The sequence below is a fragment of the Nicotiana tabacum genome, chromosome 17, assembly GCF_000715075.1.
Source record: "Nicotiana tabacum cultivar K326 chromosome 17, ASM71507v2, whole genome shotgun sequence".
NCBI lineage: Eukaryota > Viridiplantae > Streptophyta > Magnoliopsida > Solanales > Solanaceae > Nicotiana > Nicotiana tabacum.
In genome coordinates this window covers 141,981,433-141,998,838 of record NC_134096.1, presented here as the reverse complement: position 1 = coordinate 141,998,838, position 17,406 = coordinate 141,981,433, and the positions used below count along the sequence as shown (strand labels likewise).

Genomic DNA, 17,406 nt, shown 5'->3' with positions numbered 1-17,406 from the left:
GAGTAACTGGAAATTCAATATTTAGCCGAAGGACTCAATACCCAAGATCTAATACCATTAAAAAAAAGAAGTCGTAGAAAAATGGTCAATATGTGACTAGATTAGATGCGATGGAGGTGGTGATGCCAGAGCAGGTGCCCAATTTAGAGTGTTGCCACCGGAGATATGATAAACTTAAAAATGGTATCCTGGTGTGCTATGCTTCTGTTGTGCACGGTTCCCAGGAAGGTCTAGCTCTCATTGGGTCTATTGTATGCAACCTTATTGCATTTCTGCCATATAAGAATGATAAACTTCTGTAAAAAAAAAGGACGAGACTTTAGCAAGGCATGCGTGCACGCCGGCAAGCAGAAACTACTTATAATTGTAACTTAATTTCAATATTAAGAATAGCTCTAAGCTATCCCCCCCCAAAAAGGGGAAACAAAAAAAATGATAGCTCTAGCTACTTTTTTGTTGATGTTTAATTTCGTTAATACATGTGTATTTGCTCATTGACGTTCACAGTGACTTCCTGAATACAATGACATCAAATGAGCTTACTTGTTGGATATTCCCAGTTTTTCCCATTTATTAACCAATCAGCCATGTCCAGACTAATACTTCTCTGTATATTTGGACTGTAGCTTCTAGAAGAGGGGGATGATGTGAAAGGTCGATCTACATTGAGGTCAAAATTAGAACTTCCGGTGCAGGTAATTTTGGTGAATTTCTTTGCTGTCCTTAATTCAGTGCTTTCCCGAGTTGGATAACTTTGTTTGAGCTCTCTTTTCTTAATATGATATGAAGCATTAGTGGCTCCAAAATTGAGGCGTTTATGATGCTACTCTTTCTCCCTTTTACCGATTGTTACTATCTGATGCTACTTTTTCTCCTTTTTTTCCTTATCGTCTTTTGTCCCCCTCATCTTTCTTTCTCCCCCCTCTTTCTTCTTCTTCTTTTTTTCCTTTTCTTCTTTTCCACCTTATCTTGAGCCGAGGGTCTATCGGAAACGGCCTCTCTACCTCCCAGGTAGGGGTAAGGTCTGCGTACGCACTACCCTCCCAAGACCCCACTTGTGGGATTATACTGGGTATGTTGTTGTTGTTGTTGTTGTTGTTGTATGTAACTCTTCTAGGTCTAATGTCTTTTTTTTTCCCATATGTATTGTGGATTTGCATTCTCAATGGCAAGTTGAATAAATTGTTTAAAGCAATAGTTATAATCACATTATAGTTTGATTTGTTATTCCTTTTTTCTGATAAGTAAGATATGTTATTTCTTTTATATGTGGAGGTTGTTGGGAGCCATAAATAGAATAAAAGAAAATCTCTTTCTACCCTTGATTTGTAACAATAAACTTCTTACTGCCAAGAATGCTTTATGTGCATGAACTTTGTACTCATAATTATACCTTCTTCCTGAGTGTTGTGGGAAATGTCTTTTTAGTGCATATTAGATCATGAATCTCTTGATGAATGAGAGTCTGACAGTATAAAGGTTTTGCGCTAGTGTGATACTGTTACTAGCTTATTATCTTGCTTGTCCGTCTTTGCTATTCTTTTTGCTTGAAAGAATGCTCGTAGACTAGAGGTCAAAATGAAGTGCCAAAAAAGTTTACTTTAGTAGTATGGTTTTGTGATTGAATTTCATAATTCTATTTGGTCTTCTCTCTTGATCATGAATTATATTCTTCCAGGCAGTACTCAATTTGCAAGTCCCTGTGGAGCACTCTAAGGAAGTCAGTGATTGCAAGCATCTGATTAAAACCTTGGTTATGGGTAACAATTCACTAACATTACCCTGTTCATCATGGCTGTTAGATGAACCATCTTGCTCTATTTTAATTTGAGTTGGTCTGCTCTTTTTCATTGTGACTAGTCACCTTTACGTCTTTCAGGAATGAAAACCATAATATGGAGCATCACCCATGCGCATTTGCCGCGATCACAGGTATAGAACATTAACTGTGCCTGGTGTTTCACCATCATAATTCTACTTTTCTTATGTGGTCCAACTGGTTTTAGGTTTCGGCATCCACCCAGGGAACGCCTCCTCAAGTTCTTGCCTCAGCATCAACTACTTCATCAGTACCTCAACCTTTTAAAGGAATGAGAGAAGACGAGGTATTATGCTAATGCAGCATTTGATCTTGCCTAGTGGCTCAACTGCATCACTTTAATCTTTGCCTAGGGAATGCCTGTGGCTGAGGAACTCTGCAACTCACTTCATGTTTCACTGTTGGTAGGTTTGGAAAGCTTCTGGTGTGCTTAAAAGTGGTGTTCATTGCTTGGCATTATTCAAGGAGAAGGACGAAGAGAGAGAAATGATCCACCTTTTTTCCCAGATTTTGGCTATTATGGAACCACGAGATTTGATGGACATGTTCTCCTTATGCATGCCTGAATTGTTTGAGTGCATGATTTCTAACACACAGTTAGTCCACATATTTTCAACCCTATTGCAAGCACCAAAAGTTTTCAGACCATTTGCAGATGTCCTGGTTAACTTCCTTGTAAGCAGCAAACTTGATGTCCTTAAGCATCCAGATTCACCTGCAGCAAAGCTGGTTTTGCATCTTTTTCGGTTTTTGTTTGGTGCTGTCGCAAAGGCTCCTTCAGATTGTGAGCGCATACTGCAACCTCATGTGCATGTTATTATGGAAACTTGCATGAAAAATGCATCCGAGATTGAAAAACCCATTGGTTATTTGCAACTCCTTCGTACAATGTTCCGTGCCCTTGCAGGAGGAAAATTTGAACTTCTATTGCGTGACTTGATTCCTATGCTGCAACCCTGTTTGAATATGCTATTGGCTTTGCTTGAGGGGCCTAATGGTGAAGATATGCGGGAGCTTCTGCTGGAGCTTTGCTTGACCCTTCCTACACGATTAAGTTCACTGTTACCTCACCTTCCTCGCCTGATGAAGCCTCTTGTTATGTGTCTTAAAGGTAGTGATGACCTAGTGAGTCTTGGTTTAAGAACACTTGAGTTTTGGATTGATAGTCTGAATCCTGATTTTTTGGAACCAAGCATGGCAAATGTCATGTCCGAGGTGATTTTGGCATTATGGTCTCATTTGAGGCCTGCACCTTATCCTTGGGGTGGGAAGTCTCTGCAGCTCCTTGGAAAGTTAGGTGGGCGTAATAGGCGTTTTCTCAAAGAACCTCTTGCTCTTGAATGCAAGGAAAATCCTGAGCATGGGCTTCGTGTGATCCTTACATTTGAACCGTCCACCCCATTTTTGGTGCCTTTAGATCGTTGTATAAATCTTGCGGTGGCTGCTGTCATGCAAAGAAGTGTCATTGTGGATGCTTTCTACAGAAAACAAGCTCTGAAATTTCTTCGTGTATGCTTGTCCTCTCAGCTTAATCTTCCTGGTAGCGCTACTGATGATGGATTGACTTCTAGGATGCTATCGACCTTGTTAGTTTCCTCAGTTGATCCATCTTGGAGAAGATCAGAGACATCTGATATAAAGGTTCGTGATATAACTTAGTTGTTGTGTTTATTCCAAAAAACCTGTTGATTACTTTATTGCTGGTAATGCGTTTATCCTGTGTTGCTGGCTACATCAATATCAGAAATTTATCTGATCACGTAGTTGCCTGAGAGTAAGGAAGATTTCAGGGTAACCTCTTATCTTATTTCCATCTGAATTCAAATTAATGATATTGAAACTGCCTTGCTTCTAGGCTGACCTGGGTGTCAAGACAAAGACTCAACTCCTTGCTGAAAGATCTGTTTTTAAAATTCTTCTTATGACCATTATCGCGGCAAGTGCTGAAGCGGATCTGCATGATTCCAAGGATGAATATGTCATTAGCATCTGTCGACATTTTGCCATTGTATTTCATATAGAAAGCTCTGCCGCCCATGGTTCTCTTTCAGTTACTCCAGTTGGTGCCTCTGTGCTTTCATCTAGCACCAGCATTAGTGCAAAGTCAAGATATAGTACTTCTTCCAACCTGAAAGAGTTGGACCCTCTTATATTTTTGGATGCTTTGGTGGATGTCCTGGCGGATGAAAATAGACTGCATGCCAAGGCAGCTTTAAATGCACTAAATGTGTTTGCTGAGACCCTTCTTTTCCTTGCTCGCTCGAAACATTCAGATGTGTTGATGTCAAGAGGAGGTCCTGCCACACCTATGATTGTCTCAAGCCCATCAATGAGTCCTGTATATTCTCCACCTCCTAGTGTTCGTGTCCCTGTGTTTGAGCAGCTTCTGCCCCGTCTTCTGCATTGTTGCTTTGGATGTACATGGCAAGCACAAATGGGGGGAGTCATGGGGCTTGGTGCTTTGGTTGGGAAAGTCACTGTTGAAACTTTGTGTGCTTTCCAAGTCCGTATCGTGCGGGGACTTGTTTACGTCCTCAAGAGACTTCCTGTTTATGCCACTAAAGAGCAAGACGAGACCAGCCAGGTGCTTACACAAGTTCTTCGTGTGGTGAATAATGTTGATGAAGCAAATAGTGAAGCGCGGAGGCAAAGCTTCCAAGGAGTTGTTGAATACTTCGCATCAGAGTTATTTAATCCTAATGTGTCTATTAATGTGAGGAAGATTGTGCAGTCTTGTTTAGCACTTTTGGCAAGCAGGACTGGTAGTGAGGTTTCTGAGTTGCTTGAACCCTTATACCAACCTTTGCTTCAGCCTCTTATACTACGTCCATTACGGTCAAAGACTGTTGATCAACAGGTGAGGTTTGTTGGTAGAGTTGTTATAATCATTTTCTTGCTTGCTGAACTAATCATCTTGTATCTTCAGGTGGGGACTGTTACAGCTTTGAACTTTTGCTTGGCCTTGAGACCTCCACTTCTAAAGTTGACTCAGGAGCTAATCAATTTCCTGCAAGAAGCATTGCAAATAGCTGAGGCTGATGAAACAGTATGGGTTATGAAATTTATGAATCCTAAGGTAGCAACCTCGTTAAACAAACTGCGCACAGCCTGCATTGAATTACTCTGCACTGCTATGGCGTGGGCCGATTTTAAAACCCAAAATCAATCTGAGTTGCGTTCAAAAATTATTTCAATGTTCTTCAAGTCTCTGACAAGCAGAAATTTAGAAATTGTAGCTGTTGCAAAGGAAGGGTTGCGACAGGTTGGTTTTAGCTCTCTGAAATCAGAGTCTCTTTTTATTCCATCATCACTTACTGATATTCTATTCTTCCATGCTCAAGGCTTATTACTGGATCTGATGTCATTTGGTTACAGTTGCGTTCCCTTGCACATTTCTTTACTGTTGACGTTGGGAGAAAAAATAACTCGTTATAGTATTTAGTTTGCAGGACTGTAAATACAAATTGACAAAAACTCGATGAAGTTAGGGTTGCAAGAGGATTGATTTTTGTGCACGCATAGAACATTGAATGTTGTATTTGAAGGCATTTTCGAGCATGTTTTAAACATTAGGTTCTCATCATTTACTCCCTAAGAGGATAACGGACACCTGCTTAGCAGGATGCTTTTTTTTTTCTCTGTTGAATGATATAACTGTTCGGTCAATTCATTTCTTCATTAGTTCTAATTTGGTCTTTCCTTCATGGTATCTTTGTTATGTAGGTCATACAACAGCAAAGGATGCCAAAAGAACTTCTACAAAGTAGTCTTAGACCTATATTGGTTAACTTGGCCCACACTAAAAATCTCAGCATGCCTCTTCTTCAAGGTTTGGCCCGCCTGCTTGAACTTCTGTCCAATTGGTTTAATGTGACCTTAGGTGGCAAGTTACTGGAGCATCTTAGGAAATGGTTGGAACCTGAAAAGCTAGCACAGTGCCAAAAGTCGTGGAAGGCTGGAGAGGAACCAAAAATAGCTGCTGGTAGGATACAGCTTTGCTCCTAATAATCACACGGGCTGAGTGAATATACTTTTGTTTTTGACATGTATTTCTCCTTATGGATGCAGCTATTATCGAACTCTTCCACCTGCTTCCCTCTGCAGCTGGGAAGTTTCTGGATGAGCTTGTGACATTGACTATAGATTTGGAAGCAGCCCTTCCACCTGGGCAGTTTTACAGTGAGATTAACAGTCCGTATAGGCTGCCATTGACCAAGTTCCTGAATCGGTATCCAACTGCTGCTGTTGATTACTTTCTTGCTCGATTATGTCAACCTAAATACTTCAGGCGGTAAGTAGAATACTTGTTGAAATTGCATTCTCATGGTTCCATTATGAGCAGTTATGCAGATTTTTTGCTTCCATGGTTTTCTGATACAACCCATTAAAATACCACCAGTGGGGTCTGGGGAGGGTAGAGTGTACGCAGAACTTACCCCTACCCCAGAGGGGGTAGAGAGGCTGTTTCCTGATATGCTTCCATGGTTTTCTGATATGGTTCATAAATTTGCAGGTTTATGTACATCATAAGGTCAGATGTTGGACAACCTCTAAGAGAAGAACTTGCAAAATCACCAGAAAAGATAATTGCAAGTGCCTTTCCTGAATTTATTACCAAATCTGATGCACCTGCTGGACAAGAATCTTTGAGTCGGCCAAGCACTTCAACTGGTGATGAAGGCCTTGCTGCTGCTCAAGCCGAGGCTTCTGTCCCTTCAGTTTCAACCAATGTGGCATCTCAGGATGCTTATTTCCAGGGTCTTGCCTTGGTGAAAACTTTGGTCAAGTTGATGCCTAACTGGTTACAGAACAATCGTGTTGTCTTTGATACGCTGGTACTGATGTGGAAGTCACCAGCAAGAATCTCCCGTCTGCAAAATGAACAGGAATTAAACTTAGTGCAGGCAAGTTGTGTTGCATTTTCGTGCAAACTGGTATTTGTAGTCTTCATTACATAATCATCCCTGGATAATTGTTTCTTTCCGAAGTGCTTGTTCAATATGCATGAAAAACTTTATCTCATTGGTTGCTTCATAGAATCGAAACCTAGCTCTGTGAATTCTGCTTTTGATATTTGAGATCTTTGTGTGCGACTTTGGCCGTTTTTACCCATTTTGTTCCTTCTCATGCTGTTTTTGTTGAAATAATAATTAGTTTCCTCAATCTATCGGGGAAAGGAGGATGATTTACCTTTTATTGTCATGCCACTTAAATAGTCAAGAAATTTTTTTCTTATTGCTGGCAGATAATTGCATTATTTCTGAGGTTCCAAAACTATTGTTTTTTTTTTCATTATATTGCCAAGTTCTCCTAATTGTGCTTCTGTTTTGGCATATATTCAGGCCATTGTTTTATTTATATTTTTGTTTATCACATGAGTTTCCTGCTAAATTATGGGATAAATATTTGCAGGTCAAAGAGAGCAAATGGCTTGTCAAATGCTTCCTGAATTATTTGCGACATGATAAAACTGAAATCAATGTTCTGTTTGATATCCTTTCCATCTTCCTCTTTCGTACTCGTATAGACTTTACCTTCTTGAAGGAGTTTTATATCATTGAGGTATGTTTGTAATGCTGCTATCTGTCTATCAAGTTCTTTTCTCTAGATGGAAGTGTTTGTTTTGATAACTCATTGTGGCTTGCCATTAAGGTTGCTGAAGGATATCCATCCAACATGAAGAGAACCCTGCTCCTGCATTTTTTGAACCTTTTCCAATCGAGACAACTTGGTCTTGATCATTTGGTGGTTGTAATGCAAATGCTTATTCTTCCAATGCTTGCTCATGCATTTCAGAATGGTCAGACTTGGGATGTAGTTGACTCTGCTATAATTAAGACTATTGTTGACAAGCTTCTTGACCCTCCTGAAGAGGTAAATGATTGCATCTCTTTATGTTCGTATATCCTTCATTTTCTTTTACTGATAATTTTATGCTGATTTTGGGTATATTTCATTTTCTTTCCTGATTTATCTTTGTAGGTCTCTGCTGATTATGATGAGCCTTTGAGGATAGAGCTTTTGCAACTCGCTACTCTCCTTCTCAAGTATCTGCAGACGGACCTTGTTCATCATCGGAAGGAACTTATAAAGTTTGGTTGGAATCATCTTAAACGTGAAGATAGTGCTAGTAAACAGTGGGCATTTGTTAATGTCTGCCATTTCTTGGAGGCTTATCAAGCTCCAGAGAAAATTATACTTCAGGTACCACTATTTGTGGTGGTTCCACGTTGCCATCTGCATGCAATATGTCACTGGTGTAAAGTTCTATTTATTATAAGTTAAAAAGCACTCCCCCAGATAAATTCGACTTATCTCACCTGAAATTTTATTTGTTAGTGCGTATCAACATAAATATATATAATGCTTAAACACGCACATCGTATTCAATCACCTCATTGTTGTTAGCTACATCAATCAATGGCATAGTATTTCATTGATGCACTCTTATCAGTGACATGTTTCTATGTTGTCTTTCTTGAACTATGCTCTAACCTTCTCGTGGATTTTTTCCAAAGGCTACTTGCATTAGTGTAGATAGGTTTTTGGTATTTTCTCTGTTCTGTCTGTTTCTGCTACTAATATATAAACCAAGCATTAGTACTTATGTGTTTTTTTCCTGTTTGGGAGATATCTCTTATATCCCATTGCCTCCTACCACTATAATGCTGTTTGTAATGAGGCTAACTTTGATTACAGGTTTGTTGTCCATGTATGCAGTAGTTTGCAGGTCTCCTCTTTTAATGCTTATTTGGCGATTTTTATATCTTTTATGCTTACAAATAGGATAAAAAATCTTGAGCTAATGTTTGTAAGTGTTTATAGAATACGCTAGGTTGTGTTTGCATGAGTTTGTGATGCCTATTACTTTTCTACTTTATCTCATTGAGAATCATGGATTAACTCGTGGTTTTGATTATTGATGGTTGATGCAGCATATTTTGCTCCTTATTGATCATGCCCTTTAGTCATTTCTACTTTACCTCATTACGAGGATCATGAAAAAACGTGCGGTTTTTATTATTAATGTTTGATGTAACGTATTTCGCTCCTGATTTGATCTTTTCCTTTAGTCCTCCAATTTGGTTCATACATCTTAAATTTTGTCTCTGAACTATATTGTGCCGTGATATTCGTTTTGTGCAATCTAATCTTATGGGGAATTAGTTGCTGCAGGTATTTGTCGCTCTCCTCAGGACTTGCCAGCCGGAGAATAAAATGTTGGTTAAGCAAGCACTTGATATACTCATGCCAGCACTTCCAAGAAGGTTACCTCTTGGTGATTCCCGTATGCCTATCTGGATACGTTACACTAAAAAGATTCTTGTTGAGGAGGGTCATTCTATCCCTAATCTCATCCACATTTTCCAGCTCATAGTTCGCCATTCAGATCTATTCTACAGTTGTAGAGCACAGTTTGTACCTCAGATGGTGAACTCTCTGAGTCGCCTTGGATTGCCATATAATACTACAGCTGAAAATAGACGACTTGCAATTGAACTTGCTGGGTTGGTTGTGAACTGGGAACGACAAAGACAAAGCGAAATGAAAATAGTACCTGCTAATGATGGGACTGGTCAAAATGCTGATGGACTGAGTCATGCTTCTGCTGGTAGTGTTGATCTTAAGCATCCAATGGATGGATCTTCATTCTCAGAAGATCCTGGTAAGCGCGTGAAGGTTGAACCTGGTCTTCAATCCCTTTGTGTTATGTCGCCTGGTGGTGCTTCTTCAATTTCTAATATTGAAACTCCTGGATCTGGTGGGCAACCAGATGAAGAGTTTAAGCCAAATGCAGCTATGGAGGAAATGATTATTAATTTTCTTATCAGAGTATGGCTTTCTCCTGAATTATTTTTTGAAACTCTAGGCTGGAGCATAATTCTTTCTATTTTATCCTGTGTGTGTCCACTGCTTCTGTTGTATCTACTTCTTAAAATAAGACAGGGCATTCTATCTTATCCTATTTTTGTTTGCCTGTGATTTGCTCTTGTTGGCGTACAACTTAAATTTGGTAAATGCTTATGTGGGTCTTCAAACTTAGTTTCCTGAGATGCTTCTTTTCCAAGTCGTTGAAGCAGTTCTGTTCTGTCTGCACTTCCTTTATTCACTCATCTCGAAAGAACTCGGTACTTAATCCAATATTTGTTGTGTGAAGCTACAGTTTAATGTTCACGTTCAATCATTAGCACTTTCTTTTTGTGTCTCGGTTTGTTTGTTTGGTGGTGGTGGTTGGGCGGGGGAACCATGGTGCGATGTAGCTGAATCATTTTAAGCAAGCGGGAGTCATGCTTCTGTTTTCTTTTCAATATGTTGAGGATAAGGTGTTATCTTTTTCAGTTTATTGTTTCCATTTTACATTACCAGTTTGCTTTGCTAGATGATTTAATGTTTCCTCATTCTTGGGTGTTAACTTGTTGAGGTCTGGCATTAGGTAGCATTAGTAATAGAGCCCAAAGATAAGGAAGCAAGTTTGATGTACAAACAAGCTTTGGATCTGTTATCACAAGCCTTGGAGGTGTGGCCAAATGCTAATGTCAAATTTAATTATTTGGAGAAGCTGCTCAGCAATGCTCCACCTTCTCAGTCAAAGGACCCTACCACAGCACTGGCCCAGGGCCTAGATGTGATGAACAAGGTATTGGAGAAGCAACCTCATCTGTTCATCCGCAACAATATCAACCAGATATCTCAGGTATGTCCCTAGGCTAAAACATTTACTTCATGCCTATGACCCCACTTCCAATCAGAGCATCATATCTCAGATATACTTTTTTTTTTTTACAGATTCTAGAACCGTGCTTCAAATACAAAGTGCTTGATGCTGGGAAGTCACTTTGCTCCCTCTTGAAAATGGTTTCCCTTGCTTTTCCTCCTGAAGCAGCTAGTACAACACAAGATGTGAAGATGTTGTATCAAAAGGTAGAAGAGCTTATACAGAAGCACCTTGCTGCTGTTGCAGCTCCTCAGACTTCTGGAGAAGATAATTCAGGTAGCATGGTCAGCTTTGTGCTTTATGTAATCAAAACCTTGGCAGAGGTGCACAAAAACTTTATTGAACCAGCAAATCTGGTCCGTCTTCTTCAGCGCCTGGCTCGAGACATGGGGTCATCCATTGGATCCCATGTGAGGCAGGTATTACATTATGTTTCAGATTGCTGTATTTGTTATCATTTAGTTTCTGCTGATTCAAGTGTGAGAGTATGGGATGTATTATTTGATAAAACCATTTTCAAGAGCATTCATTGCTCTTTGAAAGAAGTCAAAATACGAGAAATAGCTTTGGAATTGAAAGAAGTCAAAATACGAGAAATAGCTTTCAACACGGAGTCGAGACTCCATAACGTATACAAAGAGTAAGCGATCTATGAATATTATCCCAATTCAGGTCTTGTTCCGCACTTAAATGGATAACTCAAACCCTTAATGATTCTGGAGTGTCTTTTGGTATACCTTAGAGCTGATTTTATGCATTTTTCTTGAGTTTGAGTTTGCCCAATTCTTCTCTTAACTGTACGTGAGGCAGGATTCTTTTAATGTAGTGCATTTTATTGACCACAAGTCATGGTATACTCCCATTTACAGGGTCAGAGATCAGATCCTGATTCTGCTGTCACATCTTCTCGTCAAGGTGCTGATGTCGGAGTTGTCATTACCAACCTGAAATCTGTGTTGGGCCTTATTAATGAAAGGGTCATGGCCATCCCAGATTGTAAACGATCTGTAACACAAATACTCAATTCCCTGCTGTCTGAGAAGGGTACTGACCCTTCTGTGTTGCTTAGCATACTAGATGTAATAAAGGGATGGATTGAAGTGGACATGACTAAACCTGGAGTTGCTATTGCATCTAGTACCTTTCTTTCTCCAAAAGATGTTGTTTCTTTCCTCCAGAGGCTTTCACAAGTGGATAAACAGAACTTCACCCCTAGTCCTGCAGAAGAGTGGGACAAAAAGTATCTTGAGCTTCTCTATGGTCTTTGTGCAGATTCAAACAAGTAAGCAACCCTTCGTTTTTACTTTTGCTCATTTATTTTTCATTTGAGGGGGAATTCAGCTTGCTTTAAACATGGGCATGGGATGGAACGACCTTGTTGATTTCCAGGTATGCTCTTTCTCTGCGTCAAGAAGTTTTCCAGAAGGTAGAGAGGCAATATTTGCTTGGTTTACGGGCAAAAGATCCTGAAATGAGAATGAGGTTTTTCTCTCTTTATCATGAATCCCTTGGGAGAACATTGTTCACAAGATTGCAGTACATCATCCAAATTCAAGACTGGGAGGCTCTGAGTGATGTATTTTGGCTAAAGCAAGGGCTTGATCTTCTTTTGGCTATATTGGTTGAGAATAAGTCTATAACGCTGGCTCCAAATTCTGCCAAGGTGCCTCCACTTGTGGTGTCAGGTTCTGTTGGTGATTCTACAGGGCCACAACCAATGGTCTTGGATGTTCCAGAAGGTTCGGAAGAGACTCCTCTAACCTTTGATAGTTTTGTGGCAAAACATACAGAGTTTTTGAATGAAATGAGCAAGCTCCAGGTAATGGCATTTTCGTTTAGCTTACAAACATTTGTCTTGAGTCTTCCATGAGACAGATACCTCTGAGCCTCTGTCACTGGTGTAAGCACTCATGATCATGATTATTTGTCTCAGGTCCTTGTTTATTGTTTATTTTTTTATTTATAGATAACTCCTTTTAGGTCAAATTTCGGTTGTTCTGCAACTGCATAGTGATCTTTTTTCTACCCGCATTTCTTTTGAAACTCTGCTCTCCTATTGTTGGGCAGAATTTCCTTTTAGATTTGTTTATGCATCTTTAGTTATATACACTTAACGGACTGGGTCATTTGTTCTAATATGGTTATGTGGCTCCTCTTGCATATTTGAAAGGTTGATTCTAGCCATCCTTGTGGGATTTATGTTACGGCAATTTTAACACATATTGATGGTCTGCATTACACTTTTTGTCTTTAAGAGTTTGTTGCATTTAAGATTTCTCCTTTGTTTAAGGTTGCTGATCTTGTCATTCCACTGCGAGAACTGGCACACACAGATGCAAACGTTGCATATCACCTCTGGGTTTTGGTGTTTCCTATTGTATGGGTGACTTTGCACAAGGAAGAACAGGTAGCCCTTGCAAAGCCAATGATAACTCTGTTATCAAAGGACTATCATAAGAAGCAGGCAACCCATCGGCCAAATGTCGTGCAAGCTCTTCTGGAAGGACTTCAGCTAAGTCATCCTCAGCCTAGAATGCCTAGTGAATTAATCAAGTACATTGGAAAGACTTACAATGCATGGCACATTGCGCTAGCCCTGCTGGAAAGTCATGTTATGCTTTTTTTGAATGATACTAAATGCTCGGAGTCTCTGGCTGAGCTTTACCGATTACTCAATGAAGAAGATATGAGGTGTGGATTGTGGAAGAAAAGGTCAATTACTGCTGAGACACGGGCTGGACTTTCACTGGTTCAGCATGGCTATTGGCAGCGGGCTCAAAGTCTCTTCTACCAGGCCATGGTTAAAGCAACCCAAGGCACTTATAACAATACGGTACCAAAAGCTGAGATGTGTCTCTGGGAGGAGCAGTGGCTAAGTTGTGCTAGCCAACTCAGTCAATGGGATGTGTTGGTTGACTTTGGTAAGATGGTTGAGAATTATGAGATATTGCTTGATAGTCTGTGGAAACAGCCTGATTGGGCATATTTGAAAGACCATGTTATCCCTAAGGCTCAAGTGGAGGAGACACCAAAACTTCGTATTATTCAGGCATATTTTTCCCTCCATGAGAAGAGTACAAATGGCGTTGCAGAGGCTGAAAACATTGTCGGAAAAGGTGTTGATCTTGCTTTGGAACAGTGGTGGCAGTTACCTGAAATGTCCATTCATGCCAGAATTCCCCTTCTACAGCAATTTCAACAACTTGTTGAAGTTCAAGAATCAGCTAGGATAATTGTGGACATTGCCAATGGAAATAAACTTTCTGGAAATTCTGTTGTTGGGGCTCATGGTGGCCTATATGCGGATCTTAAGGACATCCTTGAGACGTGGAGACTGAGGATACCAAATGAATGGGACAGTTCGTCTGTTTGGTATGATTTGCTTCAATGGAGGAATGAAATGTATAATGCTGTGATTGATGCTTTTAAGGATTTTGGTACTACAAATTCACAGTTGCATCACCTTGGATACCGTGACAAGGCGTGGAATGTCAATAAGCTTGCTCATATTGCTCGTAAGCAGGGACTTTCTGAGGTGTGTGTGTCTGTATTGGAGAAAATGTATGGACATTCGACCATGGAAGTTCAGGTATTACGTACTGTCTTTTTTGTCTACTTTGGTTTCCTTCAACACTAATGCTTACCCCCCCCCCCCCCCCCAAAAAAAAAAAAAAAAAGAAGAGCAGACATGAGTATCCTGAAAAGAAAAAGGATGCAAATTTGAATAGTTTGATATACATGGTTTGATGTGCTTTTCTTTCGTATGTTTACAGGAAGCTTTTGTAAAAATAAGAGAACAAGCAAAGGCTTATCTAGAAATGAAGGGAGAGCTGACTAGCGGCCTTAATTTGATAAACAGTACTAATCTGGAGTATTTTTCTGTTAAACACAAAGCTGAAATCTTTCGCCTCAAGGGAGACTTTCTGTTGAAGCTTAATGATTGCGAAGGGGCTAATCTTGCTTATTCAAATGCCATCAGCCTTTTCAAGAATCTGCCGAAGGGGTGGATTAGTTGGGGAAACTATTGTGACATGGTATGTATTTGCTTATTGAAGGGGAGCCTTGGCGTAATTGGTAAAGTTGCTGCCATGTGACCAGGAGGTCACGGGTTCGAGCCGTGGAAACAACCTCTTGCAAAAATGCAGGGTAAGGCTGCGTACGATAGACCCTTGTGGTCCGGCCCTTCCCCGGACCCCGCGCATAGCAGGAGCTTAGTGCACCGGGCTGCCCCTATGTATTTGCTTATTGCGGGAATTTTTTTTGTTTAAAAAAAAAAAAAAGAATTCCTTAAGATGCTATATTTTGACCCGTGGCAGGCTTATAAGGAAACACACGAAGAGATTTGGTTAGAGTATGCAGTTAGCTGCTTTTTACAAGGCATCAAATTTGGTATTCCTAATTCCAGAAGCCATCTTGCACGGGTTCTATATCTTCTCAGTTTCGATACTCCAAATGAACCCGTAGGGAGGGCATTTGATAAGTACCTGGAACAGATACCCCACTGGGTTTGGCTTTCTTGGATTCCACAGTTATTACTTTCCTTGCAGAGGACGGAAGCTCCACATTGCAAGCTTGTGCTATTAAAAGTTGCTACCGTCTATCCACAGGTAATGTTGTGATTGTCGGTGTTTTGTGTGTTTGATATTCTCAGTGACCTTCAGAGCTGATGCCATCTTGCATGTAATTGTAGGCTTTGTATTACTGGTTGCGAACATATTTGCTTGAGCGCCGTGATGTTGCAAATAAGTCTGAATATGGTAGAATGGCAATGGCACAGCAGAGAATGCAGCAAAATGTTGCTGGTGCCAGTGCAGCTGGATCTATGGGCCTTGTTGATGGGAATGCTAGAATGGCTGGCCAGAGTGGGGGTTCATCAGCTGCTGACAATCATATTCCCCAGGGAGCTCAGTCCGGTGGAGGTGTTGGGTCACATGATGGCAGTAGTTCTCAAATTCAGGAACCTGAAAGGCCAGACAATAGTATGCCCTCCGGTAATGACCAGTCCTTACATCAGAGTTCATCAGGCGGTGATGGTGGTCAAGCTGCATTGCGCCGTAATAGTGCTCTGACTCTGGTTGCATCTGCTGCCAGTGCTTTTGATGCAGCCAAAGATATAATGGAAACTTTACGCAGCAAACATTCTAATCTTGCCAGTGAACTTGAGGTGACTGGTCTTGCTTATTTTTCACAAATAAAAGTTTGGTTAGATGAGATAACCCGTCCATTTTTCAGTTAATACAGCTGTGAAACATTAATACTGTAGAAGGATGCTATTCGATAAGGAAAAGGATTGGATATTACGTTTTCTCAGAACCTTTTAACTTGTGCACCTTTTCATTGATACCATCTGAAAGAAAAATAAATTCTGGTTTTCATACTGTGTACCTTGGACATTATGGAGAGAATGAAAATTAAAAAAAATGAAGCATTTGGAGGGGCTCGAAGTCGTGACTTATCTTTTGTCTGCTTTTGTAATTTTGGCGTAAAAGAAATTACCAAATTATTGGTTTGATTCTTGGAAGCTTAATAAGTACTCGTATTACATAAGAAAAACACCAACTTGTGTAGTACGAATAAATATTTTGATTTTTCAAAATGGATACCCTATCAATTTTAAATTTATTTTGTCATTCAAGTGTAAGTAGATTTGCTGATGCGTCTTCTGAAAAAATATCTCAGATCTTGCTCACTGAGATCGGATCCAGATTCGTCACTTTGCCAGAGGAGAGACTGTTGGCAGTTGTTAATGCTCTACTTCACCGTTGCTACAAGTACCCTACTGCAACTACAGCTGAAGTTCCTCAGTCACTGAAGAAGGAGCTTTCTGGTGTGTGTAGAGCATGTTTCTCAGCAGATGCAGTGAACAAACATGTTGAATTTGTAAGAGAATACAAGCAGGATTTTGAACGTGATCTCGATCCTGACAGTACTGCAACATTTCCAGCAACTCTTTCTGAACTTACTGAAAGACTGAAGCATTGGAAAAATGTCCTGCAAAGCAACGTGGAGGACCGCTTTCCAGCTGTGCTGAAGTTGGAAGATGAAAGTAGGGTGTTGAGAGATTTTCATGTTGTTGATGTGGAAGTTCCAGGGCAATATTTTACCGATCAGGCAAGTATCTTAGTCCATTCCTTTCCGAATGCAAGTAGAATGTAAAGTCAAAAGGATGCAATAAAAGCCCATACCAAAACTGGGACATGAATTTCCAGGTGCAAAATGTATTCATAAGGCTTTAGTTATATAGATGACAAAATGTATCCATGGTTCAACGGGACTTGTTTCTCGGTTTCCCTTTTCTTCTGTTTCTGCTTTACCAGATATTATGGTGCTTCACCCTGATTTTGTCTTTCATTTAGGAAGTTGCGCCAGATCATACTGTGAAGTTAGACAGGGTGGGAGCTGATATTCCAATAGTGCGGAGACATGGAAGCAGCTTCCGCCGTCTGACTCTGATTGGATCAGATGGTTCTCAGCGCCATTTTATTGTTCAGACATCTTTAACACCAAATGCTAGAAGTGATGAACGGATTTTACAGCTTTTCCGTGTGATGAATCGGATGTTTGACAAGCACAAGGAATCACGACGGCGGCACATCTGCATTCACACTCCTATTATTATACCCGTGTGGTCTCAGGTAATTACTAAACCCATCTTTACCTCATAAAATAGTGTTACATTGTCCGGTTTTTGCTCTATTAGCAGAAATAGGGAAGCCACTTTTTGAGGCAGCCATGTTTTGAGGCAGCCATGTTTTATTCGGTTGTAACATAATTGCGGTAGTGATCCAAATTGCATTGTTCACTGAAATTGTATTGAACTCCATGTGAATTCATGTAATAGGTTCGCATGGTAGAGGATGATCTGATGTAC

At 40.2% G+C, this 17,406-nt stretch overlaps 1 protein-coding gene across 4 annotated transcripts in view; it reads left to right on the top strand.

The window, feature by feature from the left end:
• Positions 1-17,406, top strand: part of LOC107801589 (uncharacterized) — a 33,331-nt gene that overhangs the window by 14,574 nt on the left and 1,351 nt on the right. The window contains exons 9-33 of one of the 4 annotated variants that reach the window (XM_075235226.1): positions 627-695; positions 1,679-1,760; positions 1,880-1,932; positions 2,007-2,105; positions 2,228-3,460; positions 3,675-4,676; positions 4,746-5,081; positions 5,543-5,801; positions 5,888-6,110; positions 6,333-6,723; positions 7,232-7,381; positions 7,472-7,693; positions 7,802-8,023; positions 8,996-9,652; positions 10,254-10,514; positions 10,607-10,954; positions 11,405-11,817; positions 11,925-12,354; positions 12,826-14,124; positions 14,309-14,569; positions 14,852-15,142; positions 15,226-15,699; positions 16,215-16,646; positions 16,892-17,170; positions 17,377-17,406. The exon at positions 17,377-17,406 is cut by the window's right edge and continues 522 nt beyond it. In XM_075235226.1, coding sequence (XP_075091327.1) covers positions 627-695; positions 1,679-1,760; positions 1,880-1,932; positions 2,007-2,105; positions 2,228-3,460; positions 3,675-4,676; positions 4,746-5,081; positions 5,543-5,801; positions 5,888-6,110; positions 6,333-6,723; positions 7,232-7,381; positions 7,472-7,693; positions 7,802-8,023; positions 8,996-9,652; positions 10,254-10,514; positions 10,607-10,954; positions 11,405-11,817; positions 11,925-12,354; positions 12,826-14,124; positions 14,309-14,569; positions 14,852-15,142; positions 15,226-15,699; positions 16,215-16,646; positions 16,892-17,170; positions 17,377-17,406 — 9,516 coding nt within the window. Of the gene's footprint in view, positions 1-626; positions 696-1,678; positions 1,761-1,879; positions 1,933-2,006; positions 2,106-2,227; positions 3,461-3,674; positions 4,677-4,745; positions 5,082-5,542; positions 5,802-5,887; positions 6,111-6,332; positions 6,724-7,231; positions 7,382-7,471; positions 7,694-7,801; positions 8,024-8,986; positions 9,653-10,253; positions 10,515-10,606; positions 10,955-11,404; positions 11,818-11,924; positions 12,355-12,825; positions 14,125-14,308; positions 14,570-14,851; positions 15,143-15,225; positions 15,700-16,214; positions 16,651-16,891; positions 17,171-17,376 lie in introns of all 4 variants that reach the window. The other 3 variants (XM_075235227.1, XM_075235224.1, XM_075235225.1) reach the window with 3 other exon arrangements.